General features: G+C 40.6%; 1 protein-coding gene across 4 annotated transcripts; it reads right to left on the bottom strand.

Annotated features, from left to right (window-relative positions):
• Positions 1-1390: 1390 nt before the first annotated feature.
• Positions 1391-19887, bottom strand: CEP55 (centrosomal protein 55). Of its 4 annotated transcripts, none has more exons than XM_027112075.1 (9): positions 19841-19887; positions 17863-18057; positions 15170-15445; positions 12929-12997; positions 8338-8488; positions 6633-6946; positions 4700-4771; positions 3924-4049; positions 1391-2522 (listed from the first exon to the last, which is right to left on the bottom strand). In XM_027112075.1, the coding sequence occupies exons 2-9, from the start codon at positions 18043-18045 to the stop codon at positions 2322-2324; spliced, it is 1392 nt and encodes a 463-aa protein (XP_026967876.1). In that variant the 5' UTR covers positions 18046-18057; positions 19841-19887; the 3' UTR covers positions 1391-2321. The 4 variants fall into 4 exon arrangements, with proteins under 4 accessions (XP_026967876.1, XP_026967877.1, XP_026967875.1 ...); XM_027112076.1 differs by lacking the exon at positions 19841-19887 and adding an exon at positions 19483-19826 and having other exon boundaries at positions 1391-2519; XM_027112074.1 differs by lacking the exon at positions 19841-19887 and adding an exon at positions 19483-19825.
• Between the last annotated feature and the right edge of the window lie 4619 nt (positions 19888-24506).

Below are 24506 nucleotides of genomic sequence, written 5' to 3'. Positions count from 1 at the left end.
GTAATAATAAATTTATTTAAAAAAAGAAATAGGAGACTTTTCTTGGTAAATCTGAAAGATCAGCCACACTGGGCTTGCATTCACATACGACGTTGGCTGGAGCTGGGCAGTTGCGCCCCCTTTGGGTGAAGACAGGCATTTTCCAGCCTCCACGGTCCGGCTGGCGGGCTGGCTCATCGGAGTTCCCATCTGGCCCATCAAAGGGGATTTTGAGTTGGCTCCTCTGACTAAAATTTACTCTGGGATAAGCCAGAGCAGCAGAGAGCTACACACTGGGAGAGGATAGTACTGCCTGCCGCTGCTGGTTATGGAATTGCCTCTGGACACAACGTTTTTCACCCCTATCATTAAGAAATCAGCGGAGTGGAATTCACTGCTGTTTAAGGCGAGGGTGTTGAGGCCATGGACCTCTAGTTACATGTTTTCTTCTCTGCAAAGGCACACTGGAGGCATCTCTTTACAATCTCAGTACCAGGATCACTACAGTGGTGTTTCTCTTGAAGATCAGCTGTGAATGGGGTACAGGATTGCTTCTCTGTGCTCAAACGCAGGGCTCACCTCTCAGAAGCGCTCCATGGCCTGCATTGGGGCTACCCTTGTGAGTGGCTCCATTTCACTTCTTAGTCTTGTTTTACTATTGCTTTTTCCTACTTCTTTTAAATTTTATCTTAGTATAAGACATATCTTTGAAGAGTCAGACCTCCAATCTTTATTAGAATAAAGCAGGGTTTAAATAAATGAATTCCTCTACTCAACGTATACCTTGATTATAGCACTTCCCACAACAACAAACATACTTATATGTTTAGCTCTTGGTCTCTTCTACCAGACTGTGAAGATGGAGCTGCATTTTACTATCACTGTGTCACTAACACCTAGCCCAGAGCTTTGCGTGTAGTTGCCATTTAATAAACGTTTGGAGAATGAACGTAAAGATGTTTGCCGAATTGGCACAGCACGGATCCATGGAACAGGTGGAGGGGTTTGACAAGGCAGAACTTCCCAGACCAGAGGGATGAAAGAGACCAGGTGTGTTCTGCCATTTCTGTAACTCAAGGAACATCCCATTACTCCAGTTAAGGATACTGAGTTTGGAGAATTCGTAAGGGTTTTCTGGTGGAGAGAAGACGGGCTTTGGAGTCGACCTGGAGTCTGAAATCCAAGAATGTCTTTTTTTTATGATTATGGGCATTTTGCTTAAACTTTCCGAGCTTCATGCAGCTTTTGGTTCCAAGGTGTCCTTAACCACCTTATTTATCATCTTACACTGTATGTTTAACTGTAACTCGCTGGCACCCCTCTCAGGGCAGAAATCTCACAATACCTGTCTGCATACATATACACTCCTCAGAGCAAACCTTATTATACCATTGTATTCTTTTCTCCTCTGCATTACTAACAGCAGCCCAGTGTTAAGCATTTTAGGAAACCTGAAGAAATAAAAAATTTCTTGGTTTACACACGCATGTATAAAAATATATATTCAGGTAAGCAAATATCTGCTCATTACATCGCCCAGCTTTTAAGAGTGCCAAAAATAAATAAATAAAACACCCGCAAATCAAAAGAGAGGGCTAGGTGGTTTTATCAAAATTCCTTTTAACAATTTTAGCTAACCAACATGTGCTAATGAAATTCAAGTTAAAGTTATAGCCAGTTAACATTACAGAAAACATTGTGTGTGGCTACTAAGGAGTATTCCTTAAACAGAATCTGCTTTGTGCTTAGAACACAGGTAGGTTTACAGTTTCAACAGTAAGCAGCAATAAAGATCAGGAAAATCCCCAACTTTTCTAATAACCGCTCTAACATAGAAAGGGAAAAAAAAAATGAAAAAAGTATCACCATCTTTTCACAATGGACATGAAAATCAGAACTGTAGGCTTAATAAGTGCTTGGATTAAAAAATACTAACACAATAAGATCCCTGGTTAATTACTTCTGATTTTTAAAAATCCACGAAACATAAAATAGTTGCTTGTTGGTGTAACAAATTTGATGCACAAGCAACAACCTGAACTATCTTTTCTCCAGCAAGTACTTTAACAGTGCAAAATGTTAGTCATCTCAGCATTCAATACTCTGCACATTCTGTCACTAAAGCCTCAAGATGAACCACTGCAGGGAGGTATCACTGCCAAGGAAATGCAAATCAGGCAAAAAAAATAATAATAATACAACGATTCACTCCTATACCAGAGTCTGAAAAGTATATAGGCACTTTCTGATCTGAGGTGAAATAAGTAATTCAAAATGTCCATAAGCTAACGTAAAATACAGTACTGAATCTTTTGACACAAAAACAAAGAATAATTATATTGTTACTCAGAACAGTATTCAACATGGACGAGTAGATCTCGATGTTCGGTGGCTGGATACTGGATATTGCACTTGGGACATTCTACCAGGCTTTCATTTAGTGCAGCAGTAGGACTTTTTGGTGAGGCAACTTTTCCTCTGTTTTCAGTCTCTCCTTGCAAAGTGACTAATGGCTCTGTGAAGGCAAACTCTTGAAGCTGCTTCTGAAAAATAAATGTCAAACGAACACGGTTTGTATAGATGGCCTACCATCCAGTAACTGCTCCACAGGTACTCCAGTTGCTTCAGCCCTGTAGACAGATTTTCTTCTGAATCTCTCTGGTCACTGGTATTATGGTGGCAACATACAAGGCGGTTATAAATCACCCAAATTACCCAGGAAGTTCTAGGGTTGGGTGTTTACATAGATAGGTTTTATTAAAATGCTTAGAGCCAAATGTAAAGGTGGGCGGGTGGACAGTGCTGACAAAGTTTGCTAGGTTTGTAAAAGAGGGGTAACTTCAATAATAAAGAACTACATGGAATTAAGAGCAGCAAAGAATTTTAGCAGGTCAAACAGGTTACACACAGAAATGACTAAGATGTTGTATAATTCCTTTGTGACTTCCCTATTTCATGATTTTTTCCCTGAGGAATTTAGAATAGTCAGTAAAGCTTAAAAATGAGTACTTTACAACATAATATGAAGATGATGGATGGTAGGAACACAAAGAAAAATACAGGAAAATTATGGATTCTTTTGTATACCTTTGGCTTCCTATACTTTGAAAAACAGTCATCAACAGGAATGAATTATACATTTCAATTTCAAATATTATAAATGGTCAATATCAATGACATAAATAGAGCCAAAAAGTTATTTTCTGTCTTTTATTCATAAAGAAATTACAAATGATTTTAACAACTGCTATTTTCTCTTTTGAAAACCGAGGAATTCTGTTCATAACATTTCACCATCTGCAAATATTCTGCAGTACTAGGATGATATATGAAATGTGTGGGGACATAACACACACAGACCCTAACAGATTTGGTCCAAAGCTTATTAATAGGATGAAAATAGGTAGATCAAAAACCATTTCCTCATAGAAGCATGTTATTTAAAAGGTTAATGTTTAAAAAGATTATGTGTTCAGGGTAACCCCCAGAAAGTACTCAACTCAATATGCCTAAAAGAGAGTATTAACAGTAATAGTCCATTAGCCCTAAAACCAGCATTTTTTTCTTTCTTTCTTTTTAAATAGAAAAGAATAATTTCAATTCAGGATCTACAACTGCCCTGCCTTGCCCCCTGTATCCCCCAGGCCAGGCACTGTTTAGTGCCTTTAGAATCACAGAGCCCAGCGTGGGTGGGGAATGATCCCAGGCACCGGTAATGTTATCATTACCAAGAGGCCCATAATGTCCCTCTGTCTAGTCCTCTGAACTGATGCTCAAAGGGCAGTTGCTTCAAAAGAGGCAGGGGATTTGATCTGATTGATTTGAGAAACAGCCATTATTTAAGCTGTATCCTCCTACTTCAGGAAATGGTTTTACATGTAAATAGAAAGATGGCAGAAAGAGAAAGATGAAAACAAGTTTTAGTTTAACCATTCCGATCTCACCAAGGATTCCAACTGTGTTATTTGATTTCTTGCTTTTCGGAGCTCCTTAAGAATTACATGCAATTGATGCTGCATATTTTGACGGTCAAGTTTTTCATTTTCAAAGTCTACAGTACATGCCTGCATCTAGAAAAAATGCCCAAGACAAGACAATGACAGCTAGTATATACTGTCTAGTTTTCTTGACTGGATGCTTGCATTTTTTTTTTATTAGCACAAGAAGCAAACATGTATTGTACCATTAGAGCAAGAATTCCTCTGAACACACTGAGATGTTGATAAATGAAAAAGCTTTGTCCAAGGAGCAAAACCAAAGCTTGAGGTATAAGTGAGTGGTTAGAATCTGTCCTCCCCATCCTCCTTTTTGTGGGGAAGGGAAAGAGATGGCTGTTCCCTGGTTTGGAATATACTAAAAATCTCTGGTGTCTATTCTGAGAATAACTGGTGTCTCTTTGAGTTCTACTTGAAGTTATCAAGCAGCCCTATTAGGGACATCCGGTCAGACTAGCAGCCATTTAGGGAAGAATAAAATTTGCGAAGACAAACATCTACCTGTCAAGAAAATTGCCATGTCACCTTAGAGAATCTGGTTTAGCCTGAAGATAGTAATGGGAACATATGGCTGGCACAGATAGTCACTTTAAATATTTTGTTAAAGTTTTTAAAAAACATTTTCTACAACTTTCAACTGTTTCTTCACAGAATAGTGTAAACATGAGGAAAAATTCCATTTTCTAAAGGGTTAAATTGAATTTAGAAGCAACCCCAATGAATACCTGTTGTTCCAACAGAGCTACCCTTTTCTGTTCCTCTTTCTGCTTCAACAGAGTCGTGTAAAGAAACTGGACCTGTAGGATGTAAATAGAACCAACACTGTCACATTGACATTTTATGGTTTGACCTTGACCTGGGATGCATGACAGGCTCACATTTCTAAACACGGCAACACCTGCTCTTCTGGGTGAGTCCTTCCAGCTGTGGTTGGGCAACCTATCTATATAAGCAGCTGAGCAGTACTGCCCAGGCCAAGAGTTCCCTGAGGCACAGACTGAACGTTGATTTAAAAAAAAAAAAGCACTAAACTGGGGCTTCCCCGCTGGCACAGTGGTTGGGGATCCGCCTGCCGATGCAGGGGACGCGGGATCGTGCCCCGGCCTGGGAGGATCCCACAAGCCGCGGAGCGGCTGGGCCCGTGAGCCATGGCCGTGGAGCCTGCGCGTCCAGAGCCTGTGCTCCGCAACGGGAGAGGCCACAACAGTGAGAGGCCCGCGTACAGCAAAAAAAATTAAAAATAAAAGCACTAAACCGCAGTGGACACACCCACTTTCCTTTAGGTCCTGACATCCACTAATATTTCTGAGTAGGATAACAAAGCTGGAAGAGCCTGGCCACCTCAGCCAGAGTAGGAGCAAACTTCTCAGTCACTTCTGCATAATCTTTCATAAATATCACTGCTTGCACCTGCAGGCAGAAGTAAGGGTGGTAAAGACTAAGAAGGCAAATGTTACAGACTATTTTTTTCCCTCTCTCTCAACTTCTGGAGGATTTTAAAAATTACTATTCTTTTTTTTTTCTTAAATTAATTTATTTAATTTTTGATTGCGTTGGGTCTTCATTGCTGCACGTGGGCTTTTTCTAATTGCGGTGAGCGGGGGCTGCTCTTCATTGCGGCGTGCAGGCTTCTCATTGCAGTGGCTTCTCTTATTGCAGAGCACAGGCTCTAGGCACACGGGCTTCAGTAGTTGTGGCTCACAAGCTCAGCTGCTCCACGGCATGTGGGATCTTCCCAGACCAGGGCTTGAACCCGTGCCCCCTGCATTGGCAGACGGATTCTTAACCACTGTGCCACCATGGAAGTCCCCCAAATTACTATTCTAATAGTAGCAATAACTAACATTTACCTAGCCCTTTAATTTACAAAGCACTTTTACATTCTCTCAGTTGACCTTCATAAAAGTCCTCTGAGGCGAGAAGAAGTTGTTAGATTTACTATTATTAATTTGACACAAATAACCTGCAAGTCAGAGAAGTTAGCTGATTTTCCTCAGGCCACACAATTAGAGACCTGGTATGGACCTCAAATTATGTTTTTTCCATTATTTCATGCTGCCAGGCAAAATTTAAATTAATGAGTTTCTGTTGAAGTAGTATTCAATTCTAATAATCCTCAGTAATGCCAACATTACTGAGACGGACATCCTGGATCCGGCTGTGAGCATAGTGAGAACATGGAGGGCATCTGGTAATTAACTTGAGCCAGTGTCATCACAATCTCAGTGCCAGCCTAGCAATCAGCCTTGATCCCCCCTTAACTTCCCCTCTTTCAGCTTCTCACACATACCTAACTCCTCCTCACTCAGCTTTTGTGTCTGTGATTTCCTCCCACTAGGAGGGAATTCCCACAGTCACCCACCTCGCCGGTTCCTTCTCACCATCAGCTTTGTCCAAATACCATCTCCTCAGTGACGCTTCCGCTGGCCCCCGATTTCTCTTGGTCATATTACCCTGTTTTATTTTCTTTAGTTTACTTGTTTATTTAGGTACTTGTTTATGGTCTGTCTCCCTTCTAAGTATGAACTCCTAGGAGGGGGCAGGAACTTGCGTTGCTCCTTGCTGGTTCCCAAGTAGTTAAAATAGTCCCTGACACTTAGTAAGTACCATGAGAATTCTGAATTATAAACTGTGGAAAACCTTGCTAGTTAGACTCACCTGAGATAAGAGCTCTTCGGATCTCTTCTTCTCTTCTTCAAGTTTTTCCCTGGCAAGATCATTCTCTTCCTTGAGCCTTTGTATTTTCTCTGTTTTATGCCTATCGTATTCCAGATGTTGTACATCTGCCTTTCTTTGTGAACACAACAGCTGATTTAAATCTTGCACTTCTTTTTGGGTTTCTTCATATTTTCTTCTAAATTCACTAAGTTCAAAATTCAACTGAGTTATTGTTTGTCGTTCTACCTCAAGATCGTTTTTTGCATTTGCCAAGAGATGGTTGTAATATTTTTGCTTTTCTTCTTGAAGACAACCTAGGACAAACACATCAGGGCACAACTCACTTTATAAAAGAGAGAATTTTCCTGAAGAAATAAATGTAAATATGTTTCTATAAACAAGATCACATTTATTTCCTCACCTTCAAAAACGAAGAGTCGAGAGAGGGAATATGGCTGATATTTGACAGAACAAGAAACAGAAGTTCAGGTATACTACTTGAAGTCACAAAATGAATAAATAGAAGAACTAGAAACAGTAATATAATTATTCTGAGGGAGGGAAAGTCACTAATGTCTAAAGAAAACAAATCAACATATAGGGCCATTAAGTCATTATTTATAGATATGGCGGTAATTACCAAAACCAAAACCAGAAATGTTTAAAAGCAGCTGCCCTGATGGGAGGAAGAAATAGGCATTAGGATGGGATGGGAAAGGTAGAACAGGGTCTTCTGTACTATTATTAAATTATTTTAACAAGTGTTTATATTGCTTTGATAAAACACAGAGAGAGAGCGAGGGAGAGAGAAAAGGAAAACTATATTACCCGAGAAAAAGACTAGACTTCACCCATAATTAAAATCCTTTTATGTGTAGTAAACTTATAAAGGCATTACAGTAGTAACTTTGTCCCCTTAGGAATAAAAAGCTTTAAATTATCTCTAGAGACATTCCTTTTATACTTTTTTAGCATTAGTTTCATTTTAAATATTCACATGTGAAGCTCTAAGATTATGAGCCTTGCTGGCCTTTCATTAGCTTTCTCTTTCTATAATTCAAGGCTCCAGTCCCACTAAGGCTGTCAGTCATTCTAAATGAGTGCTTTGCACAGGGGTTTTTCTTTTCCTGGCTCATCACCTGGAACTGCTGAATCTATTTGTAAAATGAGAATAATGATCCTTCCTGCCCCACCTCTTAGGCTTCTTGCGAAACACAATGGAGATCAGTGTCAGAGAAGCTGCAGACCACTTGGCAAAAAAGACAGCATCAATCAGAAGAAACTTCACCTCAATTCTAGGGTGAGATTCAAATGATTGAAGAATAATGTATAAAAATGTAATCTTTCTCCTGGGATTGATATGAATAACTGCTTAAGGGAAGCTGAGTAAAAAGATAAGGTCAGCACTGGGGGAAATAAAGTTGGAGAAGGGCTTTGAAGGAGGGGAAGGATATGTAAGGTGGAGAAAACTTAATGTGCCTTCAGGGCTGCAAGATCCCTTTACCCTGTGACTTATGCCCTTTGGTGTCAGAAAACAATGGGAAATGAAACAGACTGGCTAAAATGGTATTTCTTACTTCAGGGCTTGCAGACCTGCTCTTACTTTACTTTATAACACATGTCTATAAGAATCTAAATTTGATGAATCTCTCCTTTTGAAAAATATCAGGCAGGACAACCCTAAAGAACATTTTTATACCAGTACCTTCTGATTCAGTCTTTTTTGTCTCCTGTGGGAATGCATGAACAGCTGTTTCCAATTTCTGTTCCAACTCAAAGATCTTCGCTAAAAGTCCTTTTACGTAGACCTCTCGCTGCTCATCATACACAAGCCATTGCTGATTTTTCTCCAGAGCCTCAAAGTGAAAATGAAAGCAAATCAATAATAAAAACTCAAACTCTTAAAATGGACAAGGGAGCCCAAGGGATGCAGTCTTTTCCAGCACACAAAAACTCTACAGCTCACATCATAGAATGATTCTAGGCAACCACTGTAAAGCTCCTGACACAGAGACACATTCTAAGGCCACACACCTTTGGAATACCTAATAACATGGCAAAGTCACATCTACATGGGGTTAAGTTCATTTGTCTGCTATTTCCTATACACAATTTGCTTTGTGTCTGTGTCCATGTCATTCTCTGTAAACAGAATGTCTTTGTGGTAGAGGTGGAGATGCACTGCTCAGATACTCTTTTAAGAAAGAGCTGTTTCAAAAAAAAAAAAAAAAAAGAAAGAGCTGTTTCTTGGGGCTTCCCTTTGGCGCAGTGGTTAAGAATCTGCCTGCCAATGCAGGGGACATGGGTTCAAGCCCTGGTCCGGGAAGATCCCACATGCTGCAGAGCAACTAAGCCCGTGAGCCACAACTACTGAGCCCACGTGCCTAGAGTTCATGTTCTGCAACAAGAGAAGCCACCGCAATGAGAAGCCCGGGCACTGCAGCAAAGAGTAGGTCCCCCTCGCCACAACTAGAGAAAGCCCGCGTGCAGCAACAAAGACCCAACACAGCCAAAAATAAATTAATTAAATAAATAAATTTTTTAAAAAAGAAAATGAGCTGTTTCCACCCAACACAGGGCTCTGCCTGGGAGCTCTCCACAGGGTGGACAGAGGCTCTGTCAGGTTTGCATCCTGGCCTGACGGTGCCCCTGTCCAGTCCTGCTGCCTTCCTTTTCCTCTCACAGATGTCGCTCCCCAATAAACTGTTTGCACTGCTAACTCCATCTCAAACTTAAATACCACCCTCTCTCCTTATCACCAATTTTCATCTTTTACATCTTTTAGAACTCAAAAATTCCAAATTGGGATCATTCATCTGGTTTGTATAGGGGCTTATGAACTCAGTTGTTATATATACATATGTCTACATATTTTAAAAAATTATTTTACCAACCATCTTCAGCTTTTTTCTGTGTTTGCTGTTTCTCTCAAATAGATAGTAAGCTCCTTGAAGTGGCAGACCATGCTTTTCCACGAGGATTTACAGCTTTTGCATACAATGTGTAGTCAAGAAATTATTTGAATGATGGGATAATATTAATAAAATAAGCAGTGTCTGTTTAAGTTAGCTGGTAAGAGGGAAAGTGATTCACTTTACTGTTACTGCTAATATTAGTTTTTCATTTCAGTTACATCTTTCCTGCAAGAAACTAGATGATGCCTTACCAGCCACCTAGCACAAGCTGGAAAATTTTATAAAATCACATCTACATTTTCTGTGGATCATACCACCTGATCTGTGGCAAGACATTAGCAAAATATTCACATAAGAAGCTACATTAAGGGCTTCCCTGGTGGCACAGTGGTTAAGAATCCGCCTGCCAATGCAGGGGACACGGGTTTGAGCCCTGGTCTGGGAAGATTCCACATGCCGTGGAGCAACTAAGCCCATGTGCCACAACTACTGAGCCTGCGCTCTAGAGCCCTCGAACCACAACTACTGAGCCCGCGTGACACAACTACTGAAGCCCATGCGCCTAGAGCCCGTGCTCCACAGCAGGAGAAGCCACCGCAGTGAGAAACCGCGCACCACATCAAAGAGTAGCCCCCACTCTCCACAACTAGAGAAAAGCCCACGTGTAACAACGAGGACCCAATGCAGCCAAATTAAAAAAAAAAAAAAATTATAACTGTGTGTGTGTGTATGGGGGTGGGGATTGAAAGAGAAAGTATCAAATGGGGTAAAATGTTAACAATAGTTCAATTTTTTTAAAAATTTATTTTATATATTTATTTTTGCCTACGTTGGGTCTATGTTGCTGCGCACGGGCTTTCTCCAGTTGCGGCGAGCGGGGGCTACTCTTCACTGCAGTGCGCGGGCCTCTCATTGCAGTGCCTTCTCTTGTTGCCGAGCACGGGCTCTAGGCTCGTGGGCTTCAGTAGTTGCCGCACATAGGCTCAGCAGTTGTGGCTCGCGGGCTCCAGAGAGCAGGCTCAGTACCTGTGGTGCACGGGCTTAGCTGCTCCACGGCATGTGGGATCTTCCCAGACCAGGGAATGAACCCGTGTCCCCTGCATTAGCAGGCAGATTCTTAACCACTTCGCCACCAGGGGAGTCCCTAAAATAGTTCAATTTTGGTGAAGAGTATGTGGGGTTCTATGTACCATTTTCCATTCTTGTAACTTTTCTGTAAATTTGAATTTTTTCGAAATAAAAAATTTAAAATAATTATTATTTATCTTCCATAATTCTATGTTTAAAAATCAGATTTTCCGGGCTTCCCTGGTGGCGCAGTGGTTGAGAGTCCGCCTGCCGATGCAGGGGACATGGGTTCGTGCCCCGGTCCGGGAAGATCCCACATGCCGCGGAGCAGCTGGGCCCATGAGCCATGGCCGCTGATCCTGCGCGTCTGGAGCCTGTGCTCCACAACAAGAGAGGCCACGACAGTGAAAGGCCCGCGCACCGCGATGAAGAGTGGACCCCACTCGCCGCAACTAGAGAAAGCCCTCGAACAGAAACGAAGACTCAATGCAGCCAAAAATAAATAAATAAAGAAGCTTTCATTAAAAAAAAAAGCAAAAAAAATCAGATTTTCCTTTTTTTTTTTGGCCTCACTGCACAGCTTTTGGGATCTTAGCTCTCCAACCAGGGATTGAACCTGTGTCCCCTGCAGTGGAAGCTGACAGTCCTAACCACTGGACCACCAGGGAATTCCCTAAAAATCAGATTTTTAAAATCAAGAGCAAGAAATGCCTATTAAAACTGACTTTTAGCTATTCGGTGTCAAAGTTACTGACACTGGAGAATGTTTACAGCATTAACTCCGTGTAATTATTTCAAAATATCAGCCAGACCTAAATGGTAGATGAGGAATGATACAGCTTGGCCTTAAGATTATTTTAGCATAACAAATACTGATTCTTAAAATAGGTGAGCAAACTTCTAAAGGAAGTTTTATGGGAGCTTTGCAGAGGGTGTAGGATTAACATTGCTGAGCTCCCCAAAGCCAATATTGTGACACTGCAGACTCTGAAGAGTGAGATTTCTCTCTCCCTGCTCCTAAACCCTCCAACTATAATTCTCCTCCTGCTCTAAAAGATCTGCTGAGACTCCAAAGGGGTAACCAGAGCTAAACCACCTCTTGCTCCCCACATGTAATTTAATGGTTCTTAAAGGGTGGTCTTCAGACCACTAACAGTAGCAGCAGCACCTGAAGCTTACTGGAAATGGAGAATCTCAGGTTCTACCCCAGACCAATCGTCATTACATAAAAATAACTTTAGTTGCTCTTTGAAGCAGTTAGCACTGAGAAGCCTAAAAATTACCCGAGTTTAAGAAAATAGCATCTATTTTCAGGTACTTTGCTAAACGAGACACTAGTGAAATTCAAGAAACTTCACAAGATTCCCTTTAGTCATTCTTTCCAATTTTGTAGATGCTGGGGATAGTATATGACATACAAAAAACTTATTTTGATAGTATTTTAAGAATTATGTTTCTTCTGTATTTCTGTTACCTCTAGGTAAATTACTTTGATAAGGGTATGATGTGGTACCCAGTTATATAGACACTCAACAGATTTAAATTCTTCTTTTGAAGATTAAATAGACCTCAGGGTACACCTGCTAGATAAGATAAAACAGGAATCTTAAGAGCATACCTAGATCAGGGTAGACATGCTAGTAATATTTCTGGAATCACAATATCTACCTACTGACCCAATAATTAAATCAAGAATTTCATACTTTGCATATCTAATCTTAAAACTTGAAAAAGTACAATGTGAATAGTAGTCCTGTGTCCCCAATTTATTTAATTTCCAATGAAACTCACCAATCCATTTAAGACATAAGTTTGTAATACAGCTTTACCATATATCTAAAATAACCTCATATCAAATTCTAGGAAAAAGAAACATTGAATACACAAAGAATGTGTTTCCTTTTCAAACTATGAAAGCAAACCCTGGTTCCAAGGGAATAATTTCAAACTAAAGAGTACATCTTGCATGGATAAACAAAAAGAAAAAAAACCTACAAGTTAAATTACATTATAATAATAAAATAGTTGAGCAAATTAGATTTAGGTGAAGAAGGGATACTGTTGAGGTATTTGGTAAAAATGGGTGATTTCTAGGGCTTTCTATCCTAAAGAGTCCATACTTAGAGGAACTGGCCCTCTTGAATGCCTGGAAAGAGACTTAAAGGTAGTAGTAACCTAGAGAGATGATCTCAAACCATTCATTTCTCCATTTCCTCAAAAGATTTTTTTCAAACCACAGCATTACTGCTGTCAATTTCCATGAAATTTGATAATAAATGAAGTCATAACTTAGTAAAAGAAAAATGAACTTACATCTTTCAGCTGTATTTCCATTTCATGAATATTACTCATTGATGAATTGAAGCAACTTGTAGCCACAGTCTACAAGTAAATCAATATTAGTTAACATCATAAATTTAACAACAGAAGTTTCCTCATTATATTTAGTTTCATAATAATACAGTATACTTCACAGGGGCATCCCAAAATCCAGATCTGGTATATGCCAGCTGATGGGTAGCAGAGCAGAATTTAGATGTCCTGGAAGCTTTCTAAGCAGATTGGAAACCCTGAGATTTCATACCTAATTTGACCTCTGAGGTCACCTGGACCCCAGTATAGCCCTCAATGCATATGAACAGCCCACTGATTTTCACCAGGAGACAAAACAGCTGGGCTATTTAGATGAAATCTGGAAAATATTAAATTGGCAAATAAAAGACGAAAGTTGTTTTCTAGAACTATATTTGTATTAGCAATAGTATTAATTAGTATTCATTCATATAGAACTCAAAACATAATTTGTCCCCTCTTTTTTCTTCATTTTCTCATAGAGAAAAAAAAGAGGGGAAGTAGGTGGTAAGGTAGCCAGGCTAGTCAACAAAACTCATAAAAAGCTGTATTTCAGTCTTTTAACAGCTATAAGGAAAGAGATGTATGTGAAGGATGGCAAAGAAGCTCAAAATATTTTTTTCTCCAAAGATGCTCTAGCCACCCTAGTATGTAGCCCTTTCTCCCTCTCAATTTAGTCCTTTAGGTAGAAACTATGATAGAGATAGTTCATCAAATCCCTTTCCTTTCTCCCTGGGCACATTGTGGACTACATTTCCCAGACTTCCCTGTGGTTAGTGAGGTCATGAGACTGAATTCTGTCCAATGGAACGTAAGCAAAAGTGAGATATGCCATTCCCAGGCCTAGACCTTACAGGCTCCCCCAATTCTCCACATGCTGTCTAGCCCACAGCTGTGTATAGCGGATCTGGTGGAGGACTGCACCCTGAGGGATGGGGGAGCCACTAGAAGTAAGGAACGTGGATCTCTGAATGCCTATGTGGAGCAAAGCCTCCTCCACTCCAACCTGCACTAGGCTGTGACATGAGGGAAAAATAATCATTTTTCATATAAGACTCTGAGATTTGGAGGTCGGTTGTTAGGCAATTAGACATGCTGACTAATACAGAAATGAGTAGTGGGTATTCAACAATTATTATAAGAATACATTTTTTAAATTATCATTTCTGCCAAGATTTACATTTCCACCTTCAAAAGAAACTAATTCTTGAGCTTTAAGTAAAGGTTTAGTCAACCACGTAGGACCTGACTATAATGTTTCATGAGTTTCAGTTCTATGGAAATTCTCTAGAAAAGCTTAACCTCTTTGAACTCATCTGTAGAAATACTCAATTGCCCATCTATGAGAGTACACATAAATTATAGGTGCTCTAAAGGGGAGATAAAGTAGAAAGACCCTTAACATCGTTGACATATTGTATCTGAAAGCCATAGATTTTCTTCTGTAGGTGGTATTAATAGTTGTAGTATTAGTATTATTCAAATGTCCAAATTTCGAAAAGAATCAAAGGTCTGATCAATAAGAAACCATTTATTTAGCACTTACTACATGCCAGGCACTCTGCTAGGCTATTTATATATATTGTAACATTTAATCTCCAGTATTCTTACCCTGATTTTACTGATGTGGAAATTGAGGTTTAGGAGAGGGGTCTGGTGAATTCTAGCATTGTCTCCAAGAGAGGTTAAGGAATTTGTTCAGAGTCACACAGCTAGCAAGTGGAAGAACAAAGATCTGAACTCGGATCTGCCTACCCACAAATCCTTGCTCTTTTTGCTACACTAGTGATGCTAAAACAAAAGAGAGGGAGAAAAAGCATGTACAGTTAGGAAAAAAGCATACTTGATATTTTAACTGGGTATCTCAAATAAGAAAAACAACCAAAAAATGAAGCCTATTGTTTTCACAATACAAACTATATAAAAAAGAACTCAACAAAATCTTCCCGGCTGTTGTAGATACACAGCGGATTCTGTATTCTGAATAATCCCTTGCATAAAACAATGGTGTGGGGAGTGGAGGGAGCCATATTACCTATTTTTGCTTATGGAGAAGTACCAGGCTATAAAAAAAAAAAGGAACCTGTTAGTATACTATACTGTCTCACCATTTGCCAAGCATGTTTTAACAAACTCATTCTCCATAAGAATTACAAACTATCAGAAAAGATTTTAAAAATCTGGGTTTAAAGAAATTAGTACCTGTGATAAACGAAGTGTATCAGCTTTGCCTTCAAATTCAGCAAGTCTTGCAGTTGTAGCAGACAAGTGTTTTTTTAATATATCTGTCTCTTCAGACAAGGATTTCAACAGCTGTTCCCTCCTTTCACCTTCCTTTGTTTTCTCTTCCAGCTGTTCAAGCAATGCAGTAGTGCTGTGTTTGGCTTTCAGCTCGTCTCTGAGTTGCTGTATTTCTTTGTCCTTCTCTGTGAGGCGATAAGCATTCTTCTCTCTCTCAGCTTCAAGGACTCGAATTTTCTAGATATAAACCAAGAAGAATCTTAGAAAAAGGCCAGGTCAAACACAAAAATAAACAGTACATTACAACAAGCATTTGTGAAGTGTTTATTATATATCAAGTCAGCATTATACCAGATACAGGGCAAAAAAGAAGATGACGCCTGGGAGGGGAGTCTGGGAGAGAATGGATACATGTATATGCATGGCTGAGTCGCTTTGCTGTGCACCTGAAACTATCACAGCATTGTTAATCAGCTATACTCCAATATAAAATAAAAAGTTAAAAAAAAAAAAGATGAAGGCAAGGTCTTACGCTCAGAGAAATCAGAGAGGTAAGCCAATATATTAATGCAATATGGTAAGTGCTGTGGTTAAGATATATAGAAAATGAATGGGACATGGACACAGAAAGGAAAGATCAACTCTGTCGACAGTGGTTAGAGAAAGCTGAAGAAAAGCTGGCTCTCACCTGAGTATCTGCTAGTCATTCCCCCACCATGCCAGATCTAATAATCTTAAAGGCTAAAAGTGAGTCACACAAAGAGATACATGCTCACTGATGAACTTGAAGCAACAGAATTTAAAAATAACAAAATGTTCTACCCGGATAAAAGTGCATTCATAAACTTGCTTTTTGTTAATAAATGATTTGGTGTCAAATCTAGAAGGTGATCTTCAAAGGAGTGTTCAACATTTTCAAGGATTTGAAAGATAAAGAAGACGTGTTTGTTAAACTCCTGCTGGCATAAGGGAGAACGCATCAATAGAGAGATGATAGAAAAAGTTAGCAGAGTGGTTTACATGCTAACAAAGGAAAAACAACATAAAACTAAAAACTTGCATTTGAGGGTGGGGGAGAGAAGCAGTTGTTCAAATAAAGATGGAGAAATTGGGCTTCCCTGGTGGCGCAGTGGTTGAGAGTCTGCCTGCCGATGCAGGGGACACAGGTTCGTGCCCCGGTCCGGGAAGATCCCACATGCTGCGGAGCGGCTGGGCCCGTGAGCCATGGCCGCTGAGCCTGCGCGTCCAGAGCCTGTGCTCCGCAACGGGAGAGGCCAAAACAGAGAGAGACCCGCGTGCAACGAAAAAAAAAAAAAAAAAAAAAGATGGGGAAATTGAGTGGGACAGTTGTATGAAAACGATGAGGGAATTTTCAGTTGCCTACAAGCTTAAGACAAGACAGTAGTATGATACAGTTACCAAAAATTCAATTCAATTTTTTTTTTTTTGGCGGTACGCGGGCCTCTCACTGTTGTGGCCTCTCCCGTTGCGGAGCACAGGCTCCGGACGCGCAGGCTCAGAGGCCATGGCTCACGGGCCCAGCCGCTCCGCGGCATGTGAGATCTTCCCGCACCGGGGCACGAACCCGTGTCCCCTGCATTGGCAGCCGGTCTCTCAACCACTGCGCTACCAGGGAAGCCTAAACCGAATTCAATTTTAAGCTTTCATAGAGTATATCATCCAGATTACGGGAAATAATAGTACTGCTTCAACCTGTGTTTGCCGCTGTATGCAATACTAGGTACATAATTCAAGAGGGACATGAACACACCACAGAGTGTTCAGGAAAGTGACCAGGAGGAGAAAAAGCCAGTAAAGCTGAAGAATATGGGGCTGGTCTACAGAAAAGTAAGAGGAAGCAAGATTTCCTTGGATATCTGAAAAATTGTCAATTGGATAAAAAAAAAATAGACTTGTTCTGTGTAGCTTTAATTGACATAACTAGAACAAACGGGTAGAAGTTACAGGAAGTTAATTTCAATTGATTATAAAGGGGTTTTGATAGCCAGTGCTCGTCAGAAGTGGAATGAACTGGAAAGAGGTCTCCCAGGAAAGCTATTAGATTCCTTCACCAGATTACAAAATAATCTTTATGTCTAAGAATTGGTGATATGTGTTAAAAAAGTGTTAAAATATGTTAACACATATTATGTATTAAAAAATAATAATAAATATGTGTTAAAAAATAATAAATCAGTTGGTTTTACGATGTGCCTATAAAGTAAAATTTAAAGAAATCCAATGATATTATTTAGTACAGATCATTTATTTTCTATGAACAATAAAAGTACTTTTGCAAAATAAATTACAATCAAGTTAACGATTAAATTTTAAATCCTTCCAGTTCTAGCAAATTCCTAACTGCTTTACAGACTATATCATACCAAATTGTAAATTAGGGATATATAGTTTAACAGAACACAAAATGCTAATATCTGTAATGATTTTACCTTAAAAAAGACTGTAAACAAAGATTACTTGTAAAGCAGCCAATATACATGATTAAATGGGTTTTTAAGCATTCACATTAAAAGCTAAATCCCAAAGTTGACATTAGATATGTTTTTTACATTTAGTGAACATAAAAACTACATTATATCATTATACGTTCTCATCTACTACAGCAAAACTTACTACAGTTTAAAGGATCTTACCTCCAAAAGTCTGTGTCTGTCTTTATCATTCAGCTTTCCTTTTCCGCTTGCCATTTCATCTACCGATGTTTTTAAGGCTGCAATTTCTCCCCTAAATTTTTCTAATGCAGCTTCTGATTTGGAGTTACTAGGCTTTGGTCCCCATTTACTTTTAATTAAATCTTTGGGACTTCTGGAAGACATCTCTGAAAATGTCTGTAAAAATAAAAATACAGTAATAAGTCTGAGTTTACAAGGTCAAATCTCAGGTTTGAAAAGGTCTAATAACTAATTTGCTAAACAGAAGAACCTTTCTATCTAAATAGAAGTGATATAGCCAAACCAGTAGGGTATGGAACAGGGACTGGGGAAGGCTTCTAGCGTGCTAGTAACACTATATATTTTTAAAGTCTGGGTGGTAGATACATGGGGAGTATTCAATATGTCAACTTGTACTCTTGTGTTTGTGCAGGATTCTGTATGTGTGTCATACTTCAGTAGAAAAATTTCATTTAAAAAAAATGGAGGGATAACCAATGATTAAACCATTAAATGAAGTCTGAAAGAAGTAGATCACAATCAAAGACAAATTTTACCCAAGAATAAAAAGCTAATGATAAATAATGTAATTCTGAATATCTGGACATTGAAACGTCATTACCTGACATAATGGTGCATACTCTGTTTTATAAGCTAAGCCTAGTTCAGATCTTTTTTTTTTTTTTTTTCAGATCTATCTTAATAATAATGGTCAGCTGAGAGAGCACAGTGGGCAGAAGTGAGAAGAAACCAATATGAGGCATTTATAGGAAAAAGAGACAATATTCACAGAATTCAGGAATGACAGGAATTAAGAATAACGCGTAAGGAGAAGTTTAGCGTATTTGCTAATAGTATTAGATGACATTTAAGAAGCAAGGGTATAATATAAACTCTAGGAGCAAAATACATAGCAAAAATTACTGTGTATATAATAAAAGTAGTTTTAATTAGGGAGGTTAAAAAGCATTTTTCCACCTATGGATCCCAAGATAAAATAATGGTAATGTGACTAGGGAATCCAGGGGAATATGATACTATTCATGCATTCAAAAAATACTGGAGAATTTAATTTACCAGACAGCATATTAGGTGCTGGGTATACACTGGCAAAAAAAAGAAAAAAGAAAGAAAGAAATGAAAGAGAGACATGTCCCTTACATAACGGAACTTTCGATCTAGCAGACGCGGCAGGCAGTAACAAGGAAACAAATATAGATTCTCAAGTTGTAAAATAAATGTTATCCAGGAAATGAAAAGTACAATGATACCAGTAACAGTTGAGAAGACCTACTTAGACACCTCGGTGGAGAAGGTTTTTCTACGGAAGGGACCTTAAGGGTCATCCTGTGTGGACTCAGAGAGCCTGAAAATACCAGAAGTGGGTAAACTGAGTTGAAGAGACCATCTATCACAAGGATAGCCCTGGAGTTTTGTCCATTCTAAGGTGAAAGACTAAGATAACCAGCAAAGGGCACGACGCCTCTATTACAGACCACGTCGTCTGCAAGTGGAGGCAAATCTTACGAAAACCCTCACAGAAGATCTCACGTGGGAAGACAGGGAAAGAAAAACTGCAAAAACGGGCACCTTTTTTCTCACCCCCACTTTGAAGATGTTTGTAGAACAGACATGAAAGTGCCTGCTAATCCGCAAAAGGCTGTACTAACGAAAGACCTTGGCCAAGTCACTCGAACTCCCAGCGCTCGTCTGAAAGAGGAGGATAATATCCGCCGCAGGGCTGAAAGGAGGGATCGAATCTGCAACCGCCGTGAGGCACCCAGCCAGGGCCAGGAACCATGTGAGAGCCAGGGAAACGCGACGGGCACCCGAGAGGGCAGAGATTGAGCCCCAGCTAACGCGATCTCCCACTGCCCACGCCTCCCTGGCCGTCTCGCCCGGCCCCGGGGCTGCGGGCCCTGGCCGCCCCCGCCACACTGCGCGGTCGGCCCAGTCTCACCCTCCGGCGCGGGAGCCGCTTCCGGGAGTTTGAATCCCGCGGCTGTGGGGTGGGGCACGTCACTGCCGGCAGGGGTGAGGCGCGCGCGACGGTATCGCGGCTCTCCGATTGGCTGCGGCCTCCGAGGGGCGGGGCCTGGAACCCGAGGGCCGACGGAGTGCGGGCTGGAGACCCGCAGAGCCGGGGTCGAAGGGTGGGGCTGAGGCCGAGAGGCGGGGCCGAAGGCGGGAAGGCTTTCGCCGGACCCGCTACCGAGTTCTGGGAGTTTCCTCAACGGTCTTCTGAGGTTTCAGACCTCAAGCTCGGTGTTTCTTTGTAAGGAACTGATTTGTGTTTATCTGCTTTGGGGCTGAAGCAAATTACTATGCTGAGCGAGATAACCCCAGTGACTGCGAGCGGGGACTAACCAGATCCGCGTCCTTGAGCATGATTCGCCCTTCTGAGTACCAGTTTCGCCCTTTATAAAATGGGAGAATTGGATTCCACAAGGGGGCACAGCCTCCCTGTTTTCCTCTTTGGGTGAGCCTTCCTCCTCCCAAAAATCAGGGTGGAGCAATGGGGAGTGTAGCCTGTGGGAGGATTGATAGGCACGCTCAGATTGAACGCTGAGATTACGAGCCCTAGATGAAGCAAACTAGGCAGGCGTTTGCTCCAGATTGCCCTGCGGCTCGGTGTCTATTGGTTAAATAGGGGTCCTGGCTACCCGCTTTGAGGACTTTCTCTTGCTAAAACCGAGAGGCACAGAAAGCGTTTGGCAGGGCCTGCCCTTCTCAGGCAGAGCATAGACTCACCAGAGGCTTAACACAATAAAAAGGATACAGTAGCAAAACATCCTAGGAAAGCAGCGTCACACAGGGGTTAAACTCTGGATTAGGAATGACTTTAGCTCCTGACTGCCTCTTACTAGCTGTGTGTTCTTGAATAAGTTATTTAACCTCTCTGAGCCTCAATTTCCTGATCTGTAAGATGATACAAGTAATAATATCTACCTCATAGGGTGATTATGAGCATTAAATGAGAGAACCCATGTAAAGTACATAGTGTTTAGTAAATGCTCAACTGATGTTAGCCCTTATTACATAAAAAGCAACAAAAACCCTTTGTTTCTAAATGGAATGGATGAGAAACCATGTAGAGAATTTTAAAGAATAAAAGAAAAGGCAAGAAGATAACGTTTGGTCCTTGCTGCCAAGTAACTCACATTTCTGATGGAAAAGTGAGGAGAACTGGGCTGTTTTCTACCTGTTGTATTAACCTATCAGGTGGGATTAGGGTGGGAGGAAGTCGAGGCAAAAGATTAGTGAAGGTGTGAATGCTATTCATTGCCCAGAGTTGAGAGCAAGGGCAAAATTAGTCTCCATAGAAATCTACAGAGATTCTTGGATGAGAGAGAGAAAGAGAGATTTCTCTGCTCAGCTTTGAGCCAAATGGGGAGAGAAAAGACAGGAAATGGGAGGAACGGTGTGAAGAGGGACGGCACCTGGTAGACAGAGGACTGGTACCTAGGCCTGCTGGGCCAGACTGCCCAATTACACATCTGCTCCCCAGGTCCCTCTCTTCTGGCAGGAGCTCCCCCTGTGACTGGGGACCCCTGAGCAAAAGGAGTAGGCAGGAGGCTCATTGGCCTGGTGGCTCATTTAATTTTGTAATTGTCATTGTTAGACCCGAAAATCAATGTTTGCTCTTCGCAGGTAGGTGGGGCTAGGCGTGAAGTGTGAGAAGCTAGTAGTTTGCAAAAGGCCTGAAGAGGTGATAGTAATTTGATGCTGACAGTTCACTAGGAGAAATCCTAGGACAGGGATTCAAAATTCATCTTTATTCATTAACAAAGAGAAATATAATGGCCAAGTGGACTGGATATTTATCTCAATAAATATTAGGTTATTTTCTTCCCAGTAGGAAAATCTTGGGAAACCAAAACAGTACCAAAAAGAGGCTGAATGGATTTAGGCTTTATAAAAAGAAATAGTGAGGCTGTTGTAGATGAATGTGCTCTTCACCCCTGAAAGGTTATGTCTTCCAAAGGAAAGCTAATGACTACCCAGGCCTTCTCCAGCAGATACATCTGTGCTTTCTTATACAACTTCCTGCAATCATGGAAAGGTTCTTTCTACTCAATCCATTATGGTAGCACTGGCCACATATGGTTGTTGAGCGCTTGAAATGTGGCTACAGTGATTGAGGAACTGAATTTTTAATTTTACTTAATTTAAATTTAAAAACTGATGGTTGATTCAGTTATCAAAAAAACTTTTATGTTTGGAACAACTTAGGTATGTAAGCCTATTTTTTTTCTTCTTTTTGAAATTTTGGGTTTTTTAATTTTTTGTTTTATATTGGAGTATAATTGATTCACAATGTTGTGCTAGTTTCAGGCGTACAACAAAATGATTTAGCCATACATATTCATACATCCATTCCCTTTCAGATTCTTTTCCTATACAGGTTATTACGGAGTATTGAGCATAGTTCCCTGTGCTACATAGTACATCCCTGGTGATTATCCACTTTACATATAGTAGCGTACATATGACAATCCCAACCTCCCAATTCATCCCTCCCCTCCTCCTTACCCCCTTGGCAACCACAAGCCCGCCCTCCAAGTCTGTGAGTCTGTTTCTGTTCTGTAAACAAGTTCACCTGCATTACCTTTTTAGATTCCACATATAAGTGATATCATATGATATTTATCTTTCTTTGTCTGACTTACTTCACTTAGTATGATAATCTCTAGGTCCATCCATGTTGCTACAAATGGCATAATTTCATTCTTTTTCATGGCTAAGTAATATTCCATTGTATACGTATACCACATCTTCTTTGATGGACGTTTAGGTTGCTTCCATTTCTTGGCTGCTGTAAACAGTGCTGCAGTGAACATCAGGGTGCAAGCCTATTTTATCAACTGTAAATTTTATGAAAGCTAAATACAGATGAAGTATTTCTGATGAATGTTTTGTGTCCCAATTGAGATGTATGAAATACACAGCAGATTTCAATGACTAAGCTTTTTAATATTATTACATGTTGAGACAATAATATTTTAGATATATTAAGTAAAATATATTAAAATCAATCTTACTATTGTTTTTTACTTTCTTTACTGTGACTATTAGAAAATTCAAAATATAAATGCAGCTGCTGTTATGTTTTTATTGAACAGCACTGGTATGCACACAATAAATGTTCTCTAAATGCAGGCTAAGAAGAACCTGGTAAACTCTTGCCTCCTTCCAATCCACTCCGCAGGGATTTTTTGAAATAATGCAGATCTGATCATCTAACCAAATCCCCATTGTGTCCTCTCAGGCCCAGCAGGCCTAGACTGACCTCCCCAACCTGGTGTCAAAGCCCCACATTAGACACCCTTCATTCCTTGACCAGGAAGGTTCCTTCCTGCCTCAGGGCCTTTTCACAGAAGGTTCCCCCTGTCTGGAATGCTCTAGCTGTTTGCCTCCTTTCCTATCTCCCAGATCTCAGCTTCATCCTCCCTGCCTAAGGGAAGGCTTCCCTGCCTCCTGAGTAAAGGATTTCCTCTCTTTACCACAGATTTCTTCAAAGGCTTCATTCCAGCTAAAATTGCACATTGAATCATGAGTGATTCTTTGACTGGTGTCCCTTTCCCTCATTCCACTGTAAATTGCTTGAGGAGTCTGTCTGATTTTGCTCACCCCCATATCCACAGTACCTACCATCACAGTGCTTGAACAAATTAGGTAATTAATAAATATTTGTTCAGGGAATTCCCTGGTGGTCCAGTGGTTGGGACTCAGCACATACACTGCAGGGGGCACGGGTTCAATCCCTGGTGGGGGAACTAAGATCCCGCAAGCCGCGCAGTGCAGCCAAAAAATAATAATAATTTTTAAAATGATAAATAAATGTTTGTTCAATGAATGAATGAATTGATGGGGGTCTCTTCTGCCCTAGACTACTGTGGAGAAACGATTTGTTTACTCTCCTCCTTTCTGTTATCGATATTCCTTAACAGGCACCCAAAGCATCAGTTTACAGCCCAGCTCCTTCTCGGGGTAGACCCACTGCTCTTTCCTGGGTTAGAGTTCCTCTCCAACCAGGAAGGGCTGCGTTTTAAATTGGTAAATAGGGAGACCCCCTCAATATCTAACTGAGATTATAGCAGCCCTATTAGTGACATATTTGAAAGCCATTTCAGGGGCAGGTTGAGCAGATTTTCTCTAACTGGCTAATGTCATATAGGAGAATTCTCATTAGCCAGTCAGTGATGCTTCCTGACTTGGTTCTCCATTCAAGGTATATCCTATTTGGAAAGGGCAGCTCTCCAGACATTGACTGCTCTGCCTGTTTTAGCTTCTTTTAAAATTTAATTTTAAGTCTATGGGGTTATTAAAATGTTTCATTTGTATTCAGAGAATTGGTATGCAATTCAGTCATTTTGCTCCCCTGCTGGAAAATGCATCTCTAATAAGTCCCCACTGCCAGTGAGGCCTGGCTTAAGGAGTTAAGAGCAGAGGTTCTAGGGACTTCCCTGGCAGTGGTCCAGTGTTTAGGACTCCACACTTCCACTGCAGGGGGAGATGAGTTCAATCCCTGGTCGGGAAACTAAGATCCCACAAGCTGTGAGGCCTGGCCAAAAAAAAAGAGCATGAACTCTAGAGGAAGACTACCTGTGTTCAGATCCCAGCTC

The sequence above is a fragment of the Aethalodelphis obliquidens genome, unplaced genomic scaffold (assembly GCF_003676395.1).
Source record: "Aethalodelphis obliquidens isolate GAN/ISIS:26980383/991018 unplaced genomic scaffold, ASM367639v1 scaffold11, whole genome shotgun sequence".
In the NCBI taxonomy this organism is placed as follows: domain Eukaryota; kingdom Metazoa; phylum Chordata; class Mammalia; order Artiodactyla; family Delphinidae; genus Aethalodelphis; species Aethalodelphis obliquidens.
The sequence above is the reverse complement of the archived record's forward strand: the minus strand, read 5'-3'. Positions and strand labels throughout refer to the sequence as shown.

What these genes read in the sequence shown, in the direction of transcription:
- CEP55 (XM_027112075.1), bottom strand. Translation starts at nt 18,045, where the DNA reads ATGTCTTCCAGAAGTCCCAAAGATTTAATTAAAAGTAAATGGGGACCA. An exon ending in TGGAAATACAGCTGAAAGAT is followed by an intron (nt 8,489 to 12,928) that starts GTAAGTTCATTT and finishes TTTCACTTTGAG; the next exon opens with GCTCTGGAGAAAAATCAGCA. An exon ending in AAAAAAGACTGAATCAGAAG is followed by an intron (nt 6,947 to 8,337) that starts GTACTGGTATAA and finishes TGTTTGTCCTAG; the next exon opens with GTTGTCTTCAAGAAGAAAAG.